Genomic DNA, 14,828 nt, shown 5'->3' on the forward strand with positions numbered 1-14,828 from the left:
AGCAGTAAGGCGGAGAGAACAGAGGAAGGAAGAAAATATTATGACTAGTATCTCCAGTTGGGATCTGTTTGTTCTAGATTATTTTCCATTTTTCCTAGCAGTTTTTCTCATGGCTAATTGAGCAACATCAGTGCAGTTCTGCAGGCCTCACAACAGAAGGCACTGCTTGAGGGCTGGGGCTTTTTGCCCATCTTTGAGCCTTGTTATGAGAAGAAGCTGTTCGTTTTTGCAAGATCGGGTCCTAATTTTCCACCCTGAGCTGTAATTTCACTTCAAAGCTGATAAGCGAACTGAATTCTGGTTTTGGGAAGGGGAGGAAGGGAGTCTGCCAGCAAATGCTGTTCTCCATTTCTCTTCAGCACAAAACCCCAATTGTTTCTAGATTTTAAGACCTTTTCGTTTCACGAGTCGGGGAAATGTCTTATTTGCATGAAAGATTAACGTGAAGACCTTTGAGTGCGTATGAATTCATAGGTGCTAATAATATGCTGATTCTGGTTTTTGCATCGCTTTTCCATGAATTCCATTCTCTCGATTCTTGGCTCCCATCGCTACATGTGGGAGGAGAATCGTGTGCAGGGAGTGAAAGAAAAGCACGCTCCACGTTACCTTGTGTTTTCATCTGAGGGATGAGTATGTTGTTTGGGAATATATCTTCTACTGCACTCGCTGGGATTTCTGTATGGGGGACTGACAACTTCTTTAGGGTCACACGTGCATTTACTGTTGTTTCTTTCTGTAGATAGCTGATACACAGCAGCAAGGACTTGGTTTTGAGCAAGACTTCCTTCTCGCAGTAGCAAAGCAATGCTCTTGTGAATGAGGATCCTGATTTCTAACCTGTAATTACGTTAGTATTTCTGCAGCTGCCGAAAGCCGACTGGAAGGTTGTGAGGAAAGGCAGCAAGTTGGACAAGTTCTAACGTGCAAGAGAGCCTCAGAGCTGGGAATGGCAAAGCTGTGGAGTTAAATAAGTGTTGAATGCATATGAAATAAAAACTTGGCGGTGTTCTTCCAAATGACAGTTTAATGTGCTGTCAACATAGTATAGTAGAATAGAGACTCTACTAATGAGACACATGTATATACATGATAAGCTCGCACGCTTAATTACATGGTAGGTGCCGAAGTACTTGGTGCCTGATGAGATCTCTAAGCAGGGTTTTACAGCCAGCTTTTATTCTTCTGCTAAGCTGTGAAATGTGTTTGTTTTAATGGAAAGATTGTTTACAATCAACAAGGAAGTGTGTGTGTAACATCTTGAGAAGGGAGGGCATTATGATTGCATTTTGCAGATAACATTGATTCCTTAAGAATCTACTTCAAAGGCGTACGTCCGGATCCCTTGAAAGTCTGCATATGTGGGCCTCAAGATGGGAAATCATTTAAGTGCTTTCCTTTTCACATGAAATGAAAAGTGTGCTTGAAGGCTTCCCAAAATAGGAATGCTGTCCTGTAATGGGCTTTCATTCATACTGCTAAATATGGGTGAGGAATGTAACTTAAGATATCAGATTTAAATACACTGACCTGTGTTCTGTTTTAAAAAATTTTTAGTTAAAAATGAAATAGCTGTAAATTGTTTTCATCCAAACACTTTACCTAGCTGTTTTGGGCAGAAGAGTTTCGTGTTAGGGAATATTAATCAATATACTCCCAATTAACAGGCTTCTAATTATTGATTCTGGGGTTGAAAGAAGTATAAAGACAAGCATGCGTGGGGATGCGTGCGTTGTGTAGCCTCCTCTTCCTCCCAGCCAGGGGTGGGCAGGAACAATGGAAGTCAGCTGAACTCTGTGCCAGGCTCCTGCCAAACACCCAAACCAGGAGGGCTGTGCTGCTGAGCCACCCATTTATCGCTGTGTTGGCCCCTTGTCCCTGCAGTGCCTGCTACTGCATGCAGCCAGAATGACACAAAGCGGAGTAGGTGCTCCAGGCACACTGCCCCTGCCCACCTCTTCCTCTTCGTGTAGGTGCAGCTCTGGGGCCCAGCTTCAGGAGTGGCAGGGCAGCACTGACAGTGCTGCCTGAATGATGTAATAACGTTCTGCTGTACATATCTCTAAGGGCTTATATTGTAAGCTCTCTTACTTTATGTTGTTCTTGGGTGCAAGCGTAGAGCTGCTTTCTTGAGCTCACTTTTCAAGGGCAGTTGTGTAATGCTTACAGGGAATTTCTAGGCTCATGTTCCCGGTGTTTTGTTGTTACTCTATTGATGTGCCATTTGAAAGGCAAGAAAACCTGTTTCCAGGCAGCCCTGGTGATCCCGAGCTGGTTTGTTTTTGTTTTGTTTTTCTTTCCTTTGCACGTTAGCACTGCCTGCTCCTCTGCTTCACGTGGATCCAAGTGAAGTTGTGTGAAAGAAGAGCTGGGGCAGCTGATGGAAACTTACAAACTCATTTTAAAACATTATGAACGAGTAGCATTTGTGGGTTTACATTCTGCAGGGGGGTTTATTATTGTTAAAAGGTGAAGGGGTGCAGATTGTTTTCCTTTTGCAGGTTTTTACTTTTGGAGCAGTTCAGATTCTGACTCCGCCTCCACCAGCCAGGTTGGCCTTTTATCATTAACATCTGTTAAGGGTGATGTAAACAGAACTGAAGGGAAAAAGCACCTACCAGAACTCCTGCAAACTTCTGCAGCTCAGCCCCTAACAGGCAGCAGTGCTTTAGCGAGCTGAAGTTGTTGCCTTTGCTGAGCCCTAGATGCACAATTCAGTGCAGTGTACTGATTGTATTGTTGCTATTATAAGACCTACAGTAATGGTGTGATTGTGGGCAGGAGCCCCATAGCTGGCAAATACTGGCTGCGGCATCTCCTCCGATTGGAAGATGTAATTTCTCAGATAGGAGAGCATACAGAGCTTCAGCATTTAGTTCTCACTGTCTTCTTTTCTACTATACCCGAGCACAGAATATTTCCTTTTATATTTTCAGTTAACTTCTGCAGCTTTTTTTAATCCCGAGTGCTGTTTTTGCCCGCTGCTCTCCCCTTGCCAGTTCCTTCTAAACTGGAAGATGTAAAAGTCTTACCCTGGTGGCTTTTAATTTTTTTCCCACTCTAACCATGTAGCTAGAGTGAACTCCCAAGGAAAAATCACAGCTTTGGCTGATAACTTGAGGAATGACTGCCTGAAACCCTCAGGCCTGACGGCTAATCAGGAGTGTTCACCTGGATAAAGGTTTGCAGTTAGGGAAGATGAGATGTGTATTAGTATCAGCACATGTCACTGGGTGCAGCTTTGCAAGTATTAAATGGCAGCGGCGTGTCAGGGATGCTGGGACCAGGCGTGGGTGCCAGGCGTTGCGGTAAGCAGTTGCTGATGTCCGTAGATGACAGGGAGGGCTGCCACCCATCTGTTCTGAAGCCGTGTAGTGTTTCAGAGGAGAATCTCTGCCAGGTAAAACTCCTGGTAAACACCAAAGAAGATAACAAGCCCGAATGACCCGACAGCGGGCGTTCGCAGAGGTTTGGGTGTAACTCTTGAGTACCAGAGAGCCTTTCCCAAGTGATTTTCTGGGGTGCGTAGGCCTGGTTTGGTGCCAGCTCTCACAGAGCAGTTGGGTACTGCTCTCCACACTTGGTCTGCTGTGACTGCTGCTGTGGACCTGAGCGGGGGCTTGCTTTGAACTGTCAGGGTGAGCATGTTCTGCTGTGTGGCACTGCCTGGCTCTGACAGCAGAGGATTCTGTTTGCTGCTGTTTGCGTCTCGTTTACGCTCTGGAATGCGTGGAAGAGATGGAGCTCATGAAGCAGCACTTGCTCTTTTTTCAACTATGTGGTTACTATGGGTCCAACAGTGAACTGGTCGAGGGGAGTTAATACTTCAACAGCAACTGAAGCTCGTTCTTTCTGAAAATAAACATGAAGTAGGCGTGCTGGAAGAATCAGACCTTGAGAAAGCTTGTGCGGGTCAGTTCATAGTTGGACGTGTTTGCTCAGCCATTGCAAATGCTGCAAGCTTTTGTTGGGAGTGGGCGTTTTTATCTCATGAGTAAAACTTAGGTGATCTTTGAGGTCCCTTCCAAACCATTCTATGAATGCAGTCATTGTATGTCTGATTTCACCTCGTTTAGGTGTCCACGTGATATTATGTCCTGGTTCTCACAAGTACTCTTTTATTAACTGTCGGTGTCTGGAGAGTGAGGAAGAAGGGCGTGCTGAATTGTACTGCTGTGCAGTCAGGTCAGCCCCGTGCTCACCTGAGATTTGCAAAAAAAAAAGCTTGTATTCAGCTGCTTTCTGAGCACTGCTGTGTGTAATCCCAGGAAAACTGCCTGTGACTCTGGTGTAAAATTAGAGCTCGTTCAGGAAGTTCGTAGGCTTGTGGCTCTGACCCTGGGGGACCTGCACAGCACCAGAGTGCTGCTCAGCTCTGGTCAGACAGTGCCACGCGGGGAATGAGAACTGTTTGGGGTTTTGTACAACCGAGCGAGCTGTCCCAAGAGTGTCAGGAGATGTATGATAATTTCCAGTGTTATTAAGTCTCATGAATTTCATCATGAGTCATATGATGTCTGGATAGGCTTTAAGGATCAGGAGAATATTTTGATGGTTCGTTTTTCAATTTCCAGGCTTGAGTCTTTCATCAAAATGATGAACTCCTGCCGTTGTTTTCAGTGACTCCCTCCAAGGAAGGTGATGAGCTGTTTATCCTGAGGATAATTAATCTGCAGTTGATGAGCTGATCCTTTCTCCCAGATACGTCAGTGTCACATGATTGGCAATGGGTGTCTGGTAGCACAGGCGTTGCCACTGAGAGGAGAAGGTGAACCAGCAGGCACGGCTGCGCTCAGGATCACTGCATTGCTGTGGGACTAAATCACCTGCAGACTCGATACCCGAACAATGTGGGAATAAGTTGAAGGGGGCATGGCATGGCATAAAGCACAAGTGGAAGTACAAATGTCAGAGGATGTCAGGAGCAGCTGCCATTCTTTAGTGAAGAATTTTTGAGTTGGAGTTGTTCCCACCCACACAATGTGAATGGCTTGCTCCCCATCTTGTCCTCGTTGAAGAACACTGTAACTTGAAAATTCTGATTTTCTTTGGAACAAAGCTTTTGGAAGGAGAATGTGTTGTGGGTTGGCAAGTGTGTGTTCTGGAGTCTTGGTGTGGGCCTGCTGCAAGCATCCTCCTTTCCTGTTCAGTAGGAAGCATCCTGTCATTGTCCCTGCAGGCATGTCACGGGAGGGGCACGTTAGGTGTTCTCACTCAAAAGCAGGAGGCTAGGAGGCTGCGTTTATTTGAACTCTCAGGATATATCTTACACGTAGAGAAGCTTGCCTTGTAGTCAGCTGCGTGCTCTGAAGTACTGGCTTTCCAGTACTCACCATGCCCATTTGGCTTTACTGGGAATTTAGCTATCAGTCCCAGATTCCATAGGTTTTTTTGTGCACTTAAGACACCACTCATAGGTTTTTTTGTGCACTTAAGACACCACTGTGTTTCCCTTCATTAGCTATGAGCTGTTATTCAGGCTTCTTGTTTGGTTTGCTTATAAAAAGAAAATACATCTAAGGGATTTAATTTCCTCCCCTTCCTCTTCCCTGTAAACAAACAAACAAACAAAAAAAACCAACCCAGAACCATGAGATACCCACGCAGCAGTGTGTGCCCAGCACAGCAGTGTTGTTCTGGCTACCAGTATATTTTTCTAGGGAAATTCAAATAAGATGTTTTATTTCTGCAAATTGAGTATTGCCCTGTTTCTAACTATTCTCACGGCCCTGAAGGAATGCAGGAGATCACCTCCAGATCTAGAGTCATTCCAAGAGCAGTATGTTCATATGCAGATAAATACTTCACAGTACTGACTGTCCCAGCACTGACCCTGAGGGACACCACTCATCACATGCAGACACTGGGCCATTGACCACCACTCACTGACTCGACCCCGCAGCCGGTTCTTCATCCATTGAACAATCAAACCCGTATCCTTCCAGTTTGGAGAGAAGGATGTTGTGGGGTGCCTTACTGAAGTCCAGACAGATGGCATTAGTGGCTCTTCCCTTGTCCATTGATGCAGTGGCACCATCATAGATGGCCACCAGGTTGGTCAAATGGGATTACCGTAATATTGTGCGTGCAAACAGCTCGCTGTAAGAGCATGAAGGCAGCTTATAAAGACCTGCTCATCTTATGTGGTGTTACAGGATCTACGAGTTTGCAGAGAAACTGACTGTGAGGCAAACATGGTAAATAATGCAAACTCCAACGAAGGAGGAGGGACAGAGGTGAGAATTTTGCAGCTTCGATGCCAGGTGCTGTCACCTCCCATCCTGTGCGTGTGAGATCACGTTGGTCTTCTGCCAACTGCCCGTTCCCTTGTGTGTGAGAGTGCGCGTCTGTCTGCAGGGCATCGACACACAGGAAAGGACTGAGGCTTGAACTTGTTTCCTTCACCCTCCCGTTGAAGTTAAAATGAACCTCAAGCAATTCCATACCTGAGCTGCTGTGCAGCAGCTCGCAATGACGCCAGGGATGGGGTGGGGGGGTGGGCAGGGAACTGAGGCTGAAATCACTTTGTTTGGAGTGAGCCTGATCTTGGAATGTCAGTGCTTAGTTTGGTGGGAAGTCTTCCTTCCAGAGGAGCCTAAGGACACTGTTATTACAGCACAATTAAACTAGCAGAGTTTAATTACATACCACTCTAGGGCCTTAAGAAATACATAGTATTTTAGAAGGAAAGAAAACCATTTACATCATGTATTTAACAGCACATGCACTTAATTCAAGATTTAATATCGTGCTTGAGAAAAAAAACCCTATGTGAACATGTTTTTATTTTTTTGAAAAATAACTTGTGATGCAACTCTGGAGATGATTTTTTTTTTCATTTGGAAGATGGTAATGTACAGATGTGATTTGTTTACCTTCAGGTGAGGCAAATGGTTCTCCTGTTATCTGTTGTGGCTTGGCTGTCTGAGTGTGGATTCCCATACAGATGCTGACTGCATACAGTGCACGTGACATATGACCAGCTGCAGCCCTTCTTGTTCCCTTTTGCTTCCCAGCTGTATGGGCAGGTGTTTGGTTTTTTTTCTTCTCACCTGTACCCATCTCTATGGTCTGTTTTAGAATATACCCTTCTCCAGAGACTGTTCCATCCAGCCTGGGCTGTGTTTCTGTCAGTGTGATCTACGTTCTCGCACGTGGTCTTCTTGTAACGTCCTGCTTCTGTGGAGTTATTTTTTGGTTAGGATGGTTGTAAATGATGTGGGCAGGAGCTGGAAGATAATTTGTAGTAAAAGGTGGAGAATTATGTATTTTACATCTACCAGAGGCTGTATCTACAATTCCTACTCACAACAGCTTAAGGAGATAGAACAGTCAGATTTTGAGTAATGTTTTATAACCTTCTCCATGAACATATTAGAATTCACTGTTGAGATAGTCAGCACACAGTTCTGCATGACACTGTGCTATGTGAATTTGCTTTTAAGTTCTGGTGTCAGTCTTTTCTTGTTCCTTTTGTGATACTTCTTTGTTCTTTATTGCCAGAGGAACGAGGGTTCACGTAGTCAGCCCGTGTGAAACTTGCCACGTAGTGTCATGCAGCATGATTCAGATCAAGTAGTTTGTCCCAATAACTTGTTGGATTTGAAGCTCTTGTTTTCCACATTGTTTTTTTTTTTCACAATTCTTTAGTTTTGGCAGACTATTTGACAGCTTTGATGGGGAAAAAGCACCAGTCATTTTCTTGAAATAAAATAACTTAATGAATGATCTGATACAACTGGAAGTTGCATATAACTATTGTTGTGCTGTCTCTGAATTTGCCTGACTATTAAAATGATACATGGAGTGGTACCATTACACGATTCTTTTATTTAATATGTAGTTTAAGTTTTCTGATAGCAGGGATGAGTTAGTGTAATGCCAAGTAACTGGAGGCAAAGCCTTTGTTACAAAAGCCACCTGTTTGTTAACAACAGTAAGAGTTTTAATCTAGCTGTACTGCACTGTAGCCAGTTCTGGTTATCAAATAACTTGAATAAAAGGAAGTTAGACTAAGCAGTGTGTTTGGCCAGTGACTGGGTACCTGGCTGGTCACTGCTGGGTGATGTCTTATTAGATTACAATTGTTAGCAAATGATATTCCTGGAAGCTTGTGGGAGGAATGGCAGGCAAACCTGAATACTAGCTGGTGGAGTGACTGGAAATCTGTCTATTCTGTAATCTGTATTAACCTGCTACAGTTAGGAGTTTTGGCAGTTTTGGATTTATAATCTGTAACAGGAAAGTTGCCTAGCCTGGGAATAGTCTGTGAAATCAGTTGATGTGGAACTGGATGGGTATAATCAGATATCTTTGGGAAGCAACTGAGACGCTTGCAACATGAGGCAGAGCAGCTGTCAAAAATGTTCTTGTGCAAATGTGGTTATCTTTATTTTTGGACTAACCAGCATTTTGTCTTCACAGCAGCTATACTTCTGAATGGAAGTGGCTTGCAGACAGAGCTAGAATTGGCAGCCGTTGGACATGGCTTCAAGCCCAGATTTCAGAACTAGAATACAAAATCCAACAACTAACTGACCTTCACAGGCAGATACGTGCCACCAAGGTATTGTCTGTTAGCTCATAAATGGGCTTTTCAAATATATATATATATATTTTTTTTTTTACGGTGTTTCTTCTAATACTTATTTCTTTGGTTCTCACTGTTGTTGTTTGTTTTGCCCTGGAGTTCTTGTATACCAGCAGACTATTGCATGCAGAGGTTAACAGGAAAGACATCAAGAGGTAAAAAGCATTGTACCCTAGAGGCACGACTGAGAGTCAGGGACTCCCACCTTCCTATCTGTAGTAGCTGGGAACTTTGTTAGTGACTTTCAGGGGCCTGGAACAAGGTATTGCATTTATCATGCTATTTTTTTCCACTGTGGAAGAAGTAAGGTTTCTTTTTTGGGAGGGGTGGTTGGCTATTCATTTTTAAGTTGTGGGCGTCTGGGGGCTTTTTCTGTTATTTACACGGCATGCTTATTCTAAGGATTAGTTAGTTAATGTTTGTACAGCACTTTGAACAGGTCAAGGATTAATTATTAGTAAAATTCCAACGCATATAAGTCATGTACTAGCTTTTCTAAATCAAACTGGCTAGACAGTGGTAAAGCCACATTCCCAGAACATTAATAATCTATCAATTTATCAGTGTAATGGCTTGTCCAGGTCAGGCTCATGCACAAGAAGACAGAAACTGTGATAATTCTGGTGGTGTGACAGTAACAGGTTTTAGAGGAGGGCTTTTGGACTCATCTCTAATGAGCCACATGAAAGTTGTGTGGTCTGTGCTACGGTTAGACAAGCGCAGATAGAGAAGAGCCAAGAGATGGTCTAGGTTTTGTGTGTCTGAACGTGAGGCTTGGAGGGAGAAAAGGGAGAAAAAGGAAGGAAACCATGCTAGAGAGCATGTCTTTCTGATCACATAAAGAATTATTATTTCTTCTTTTGTAGCCCTTAAAACCCATCTTCACATATCCAACTTTGTTTCCACAGTCAGATTTTTCTTTAAGAAAGTAAGTATTTGAAGAACTTATATTTGAGGGCCTCTCCTGCCTCTCTGCCCGTAGAAGTAAAAGGAGATGTTATTCTTGGCTGAATGGTGAGAATGTCCATATTGTAATACTGTCCAAAGTACCCAACAGTCACACCCCAGTGCGCCCAGGATCAGACTTTAAGGTGGTATAGGTCCCATAAGCTGCAGATGTAAATAACAGAGAAATGAGAGAGCATTCCTTCAGCCATGCATTTTCTTCGCATTAGGTGGCATGCTGGCTCAGAGCCTAGTCTTCTTCCTGCTGGAGATCTTCAGTAACATTCCTTCTTGTAAACTTCATGCCCCTTTTACCAGCTGTGGCGTTCAGTATTTGGCACTGTGTCCCATAGAGGAGGTAGACAAATAGTCTTTGGCTCTGATTCTTTTCTTCTTTTTCTTTTTTTTTGTGTGTGTCTGCATGTTCATAGCATGTTAGTGCAGCAGCTAAGGGAGGACACGGGGAATGACAGCAGAGCTCTTTGTTTTGATTTAGTGGCTGAAGTGTAGTTGCACAATATCATTAGAATTTGTAAGCTGTTTAATGGTTTCAAAGCGTTTTCTTTGTGTTTTGAGTGGAAAAAAATGTGATTCATAGCTAGTGAACAATAACTCGAGCAAAGCATCACTCCTCTAACAGCAGAACACAAAAGGGAGATAGTTCACTTACCGGGTTTCCTGGGCTGCTCTGCTGTGTCTTCTGCATCCCCGTGCACACGAAGCAGTGGCTCTGGAGCTCGGGGAGTCCAGCCATATAAAAAATGCTTATCTGCCAAACCAAATAATAAGGTTTAGTCAGGAGTAAGTAGGGGAAGTTGGTTGCCAAAACCTACTGGTTGTGACCAGCTTTAGAATTCCCGTACAGCCACTGTTAAGACTTGCAATCCTTTCCTGTTCCTCATACATCTTTTCTTACATACATACTTCTGTCTACTCCTTTTCATACTGTTTTTCAATTTGCTCCTTACTTATCTGCTTTCTTCTTTCCATGCTTGTCACTGGGATTCTGCAGCTTTAAAAGAATAAAATTCCAGTGGAAAGAGCTGTGGGGGGTTCTCTCTTTTGACTGTGTTTCCTGTGAGCTTCCTCTCATTTTAGACTTTGTGTTTTAGACTGCTATGGGTTACTTTTTCTCTCTTTTCTCAAGGGCCTGTGATTTATTTGTGTATTTAGCTGTCTGACATTCTAAAGCTATTGGGCTGGTTTGTCCTGTGGCACATTACCCTTAAGGAGATACTCGAACTTCCTTGAGGGTAACTGCTGTGGCCTGCAGATTATAGTGCGATACTGCCTAGATTTGTTTCCATCTGCCAGAAATTGAAAAGCACAGATGGTGGGCTACTGCCTAACAGTGAATGTGGAAAATCTCATGTTGACCTGATGGGAATCCACAGCCTCCATGGGTGTTTTGAACTTGAAGACAAGTTTTTACTGTCAGCTTTGAATTTGTAACTTAAACAGAGAAATATGTTAGAGCTGCAGGGAATACCGGTCAGTTTTACATTCCCTCCTACTCTCAGCTAGGAAGCCTCTTTGAAAATTGCTTTTGTGATTTGGGGCAAGTTGTTGCTGAGGTAGAAGTGCAAGGTGTAAGTAAAACTAGGATCCTTAATGTTCAACCACCACAACCCAAGTGGAGTCTGTCCTGCTAAAAGAAATGGTGTAGGCATTCCTTGCGTTCACATAATGACAGACTTGCCCTGCTTTTCGGTGGAGTAGTCTCACTAGAAAGACAAGCTGGGGGCACAGTAATTGTATGAGCCCATTCTTTCAGTACCTGGTTGATATCCGAGTAACAGTAAGTTCTTTCCCTTTCTCTTTGGGGAATGCCTGCAGAGGCTGGATGGCTGTTTCAAGGCAGTAACAAATTGGGAGGCTGTCACAGGAACTGCAGTTGACTGTTTTAAAGATCTTTCTGCTTATTATTTTGATAAACATTTCAAGTCTGTTGCAGCAAACCAACTGAGATGTTACCCCAGAATGTATCTGATACTTTTAGTTTTCTTCTCTGTCATGTGGAAAGCACAGGTGACAGTATGTTTTTTCTGGGTTTAGTTTCTGAAACAGTTGGTTCCCTACAGTGCACAGTTAGATTTGTCTTATTGGGTGACATGCTCTAGATGGCAAGCCGTGTTCCCGTTGGATTTGCACAGATTGCCTGGAAAAGCGACGAGTCTGTTAGAGCATTCAGCATCGTCGCCTCCGTGATTACAAAACTCTAAAAATGCTCACCTTAAAAATCAATTATTCAAGTATGAAGGCTTTTGTTTTGATCTGTATCCTTCTGAAACCTGAATGTTTTGTTTGGAACTCAGAGAGGAGTAAGAAAAACAGCGCTTTAAAACGCTTCAGAGAAACGCACTGGCTGCAGAAAGTACAACCAACTTCAAATCAGAGAATGGTTGTTTTTGCAGAAAAGCCTCTTCTTAAATCAGCAGGCAAATGAGCACGTAGCTGCTCTAATAAGTATGAATTTCTGATTTGAATTTTGGCACAGATGTTTAAGCAGTGGTGTAACACTGTAGCATGATTGCTTTTCTAGGGAGTAGTGTGAATGATGCATCTTGTCATTAATAAAAACGATGACACTTAATATATTTGAGCTGCTGAGTGTATTTAAAACCTAGTTGAAGTGCTCCAGAGTTGCTGGGAGGATTTAATGGGGAGGTGCCAGGTTCAGCCAGCCCTTAAACATGGTTTAGGAGGGTTCATTCGTTGTCAACCAACTGTGTTCAATTGCTGTTGTCTAGGGGATGGTGATCTTAGAAGAATTCCCATTTCCAAAAGACATTTTGAAGAAGCAAATACAGTTGACAGACCAAGAAGCTTTATTAAACGCCACAGGGAATTCGCAAGCTGCCATTGAGAGACAGGATTCTTTGCCGGAGCATGACTTTGAAATGTCACCCAGCAGTCCTACCCTGCTTTTACGAAACATAGAAAAACAGGTAAAGTAAAATAAGAACTGAAGAGTCAATGGAGCTGAATGATTTACTTCAGGAACAGGGCAGGTGCCATGGTGACGCCTCCTGAAAAGGAAGCTATTTTGCACTCCTGAGAGTGGTGCTGTTGAATTCAAGGGCCTGAATAAATACATGGTACACCAGGGTTACAAATTAACCTATTATTTCTGATGTGTCTGTGCTACCACTCTGTTGCCATCAGAGCCTCCGGGTAACCACTTCTAATAGCTATCCCCAAACCCGCCCCTTTTACCTTTGGGGTTTAGTGTAGAGTTGCTACAGGTTGTTTCAGGAAATCCATCTGTGAGAGGAAAGACTGCAGCTGAGGGTGGAGGTATGCTGCGTTTCAGAAAAGCCCCAACTGGATGTCATTTTTGGTCTGGCTTTTCGAGCATCATAGCAATCCAGTGAGGAATTGCAGGTGCTTCACAGGCAGAGCGGAGGTTTGGTTCATGGTGCTTGGAAGAGTCATTTCCAAGGTTAATTGCAGGAAATACAGTGTGGACTCCAGCAAGGTTCTTTATTGCCAGAAGGTATACAAAGAATATGGCAGGATCACGTTGCTGAAGGAGATAGAGGAAAGTTTCCTGAAGGAATTTCTGCAGTTAGTGTAAAGCAGATCTAACAAAAGTAGTGTGATGTATTAATACGTTGTTCTGCCACTGGCTGTGAATTCTTGCTCGTAAGCACGTTGTTTAAATGGAGTAAGAGTGGCTTTGGTTGCCATTCCTGTTCCTGAATCTGTGTGCCAATTTTTCTTGTTTGATAGTCATACTTTCCTGTTCTTAAAGTGCTTCCCCTGTTTGATGGATCTTAGCCACGACAGACAGGAGTGATGAGGAAGCAATGAAACAGGAAATGTACATGCACAGTGCTGGCAATTGCACAAGGTAAACTGAGAGCATTTTTAGAATGTGGTGAATTCCCCTCCAAAGTAATTACTTAGAGAATGAAACACACTTCTCTTTTAGTAAGACATTTGACTAATTAAATACTAGCAGTGTGTTTACTGGTACCCAGGTGGTTACAGAGATCCAAGAAACGTGATGATCTGAAGATGACTTGCAAGTGCTGGTGTTCTTACAGTGCATCTCTGGGTTCACACCAGATTTCTTCCTTTTGTACCACACTAAGCTTTGGAATTTGATCTGCTGGGTTTTTTGATGATCTGTTCTGTAAATTAACCTGGGTCCTAATGCCTGGGTTTCTTCTTGTTTAGAACAGCCGTGCTGTAGGCTGAGGTACATCCGCACACTGCCACAGAATTCTTCAGTCTGTTGTTAAAAATGACTGATTTTACTGGTGGACAAAAAAAGTGAAATACAGAATGACTGAGCCTTCCTCTTTTTCAGTACTGTTTTCCAGTACTCTACATATCTGTGCAACATCTTAAAAACGTGTCATTTTTCCCTTGCAGTCTGGATGTCTGCCATCGTTGTGGTGCTTTTCCATTCAGTAGAGTCTTTGCTTTATACAGACTGAATGCTCGTTGAGATTTTTAAATCAATCTGATAAATATGTTACTCGCACCTTGTTTGCTTTGCCTAGATCTTTTATGACCATATTGCTATTTCTGTGCCTTAACATCTGTCCCTGAATATTTTATCCTGACCAGAGATTTTTACCCGCTGACCGGAATGCATCACTTAAACATTAACAGAAAAGGCGTGACTTGTAATAAACTGGAAAATAAATTTTTCAGCCTCTTCCTGTATAAATGATAATGGCTAGAAATGCAAGCAGGAATTATGGGGTAGCCTCTAGCCATTCTTGTTTTGAGCAATTAGTTCTGACTGATAAGTGTACAAAGTGATTTTAAAAGTTTAGAAAACATGTATGCTATTTCAGATCCACTGTGACTATGTTCAGTATGCAGCAGTTTCCTCTCAGTAAGCTACAGGGCGTGTTTATTATCAGAATAACCAGTAAGGTTTGACATTTAAAACAAAACCATTGTGAATTGTGATCTGGAGTCAGTCCACAATTCAGTGCTTTAGAGGGAGGAGCTGTTAATCTTACCAAATAACCTGCACGTCTTGTGGGGCAATCTTGGAAGTCAGTGGTTTTGAAGATCTTAGAAGATTTCAGTCCTTCTGTCCGTAGCTACGATGGCGTTCCTGTAAAAATAAAGAACAAAATAAAAATGGTGGGTTTGTGGGATTTTTCTTTGTTGTTGTTTTTACTGCTGTGAGCAATGAAGAGTATTCTTTTAACAAGAGCAAATACTTTGGAGTGAACAAAATGTGCAATAAGTAGACAGCAGACTTTTTTTTTCCTGTTGAAGTGCTTTCTGAGCTGCAGCTGTTGTAACATCAGCTGTAAAATGTTCA

At 42.9% G+C, this 14,828-nt stretch overlaps 1 protein-coding gene across 1 annotated transcript in view; it reads left to right on the plus strand.

The window, feature by feature from the left end:
* KANSL1L (KAT8 regulatory NSL complex subunit 1 like) overlaps positions 1 to 14,828 on the plus strand; it is a 55,550-nt gene that overhangs the window by 5,544 nt on the left and 35,178 nt on the right. The window contains exons 2-3 of the mRNA XM_065751298.1: positions 8,425 to 8,566; positions 12,286 to 12,483. Of these exons, the coding sequence (XP_065607370.1) occupies positions 8,425 to 8,566; positions 12,286 to 12,483 (340 nt within the window). The remainder of the gene's footprint in view (positions 1 to 8,424; positions 8,567 to 12,285; positions 12,484 to 14,828) is intronic.

This window comes from Cyrtonyx montezumae, unplaced genomic scaffold (genome assembly GCF_038088225.1).
Source record: "Cyrtonyx montezumae isolate F1298 unplaced genomic scaffold, pur_monq_1.0 scaffold_7, whole genome shotgun sequence".
In the NCBI taxonomy this organism is placed as follows: Eukaryota; Metazoa; Chordata; class Aves; order Galliformes; family Odontophoridae; genus Cyrtonyx; species Cyrtonyx montezumae.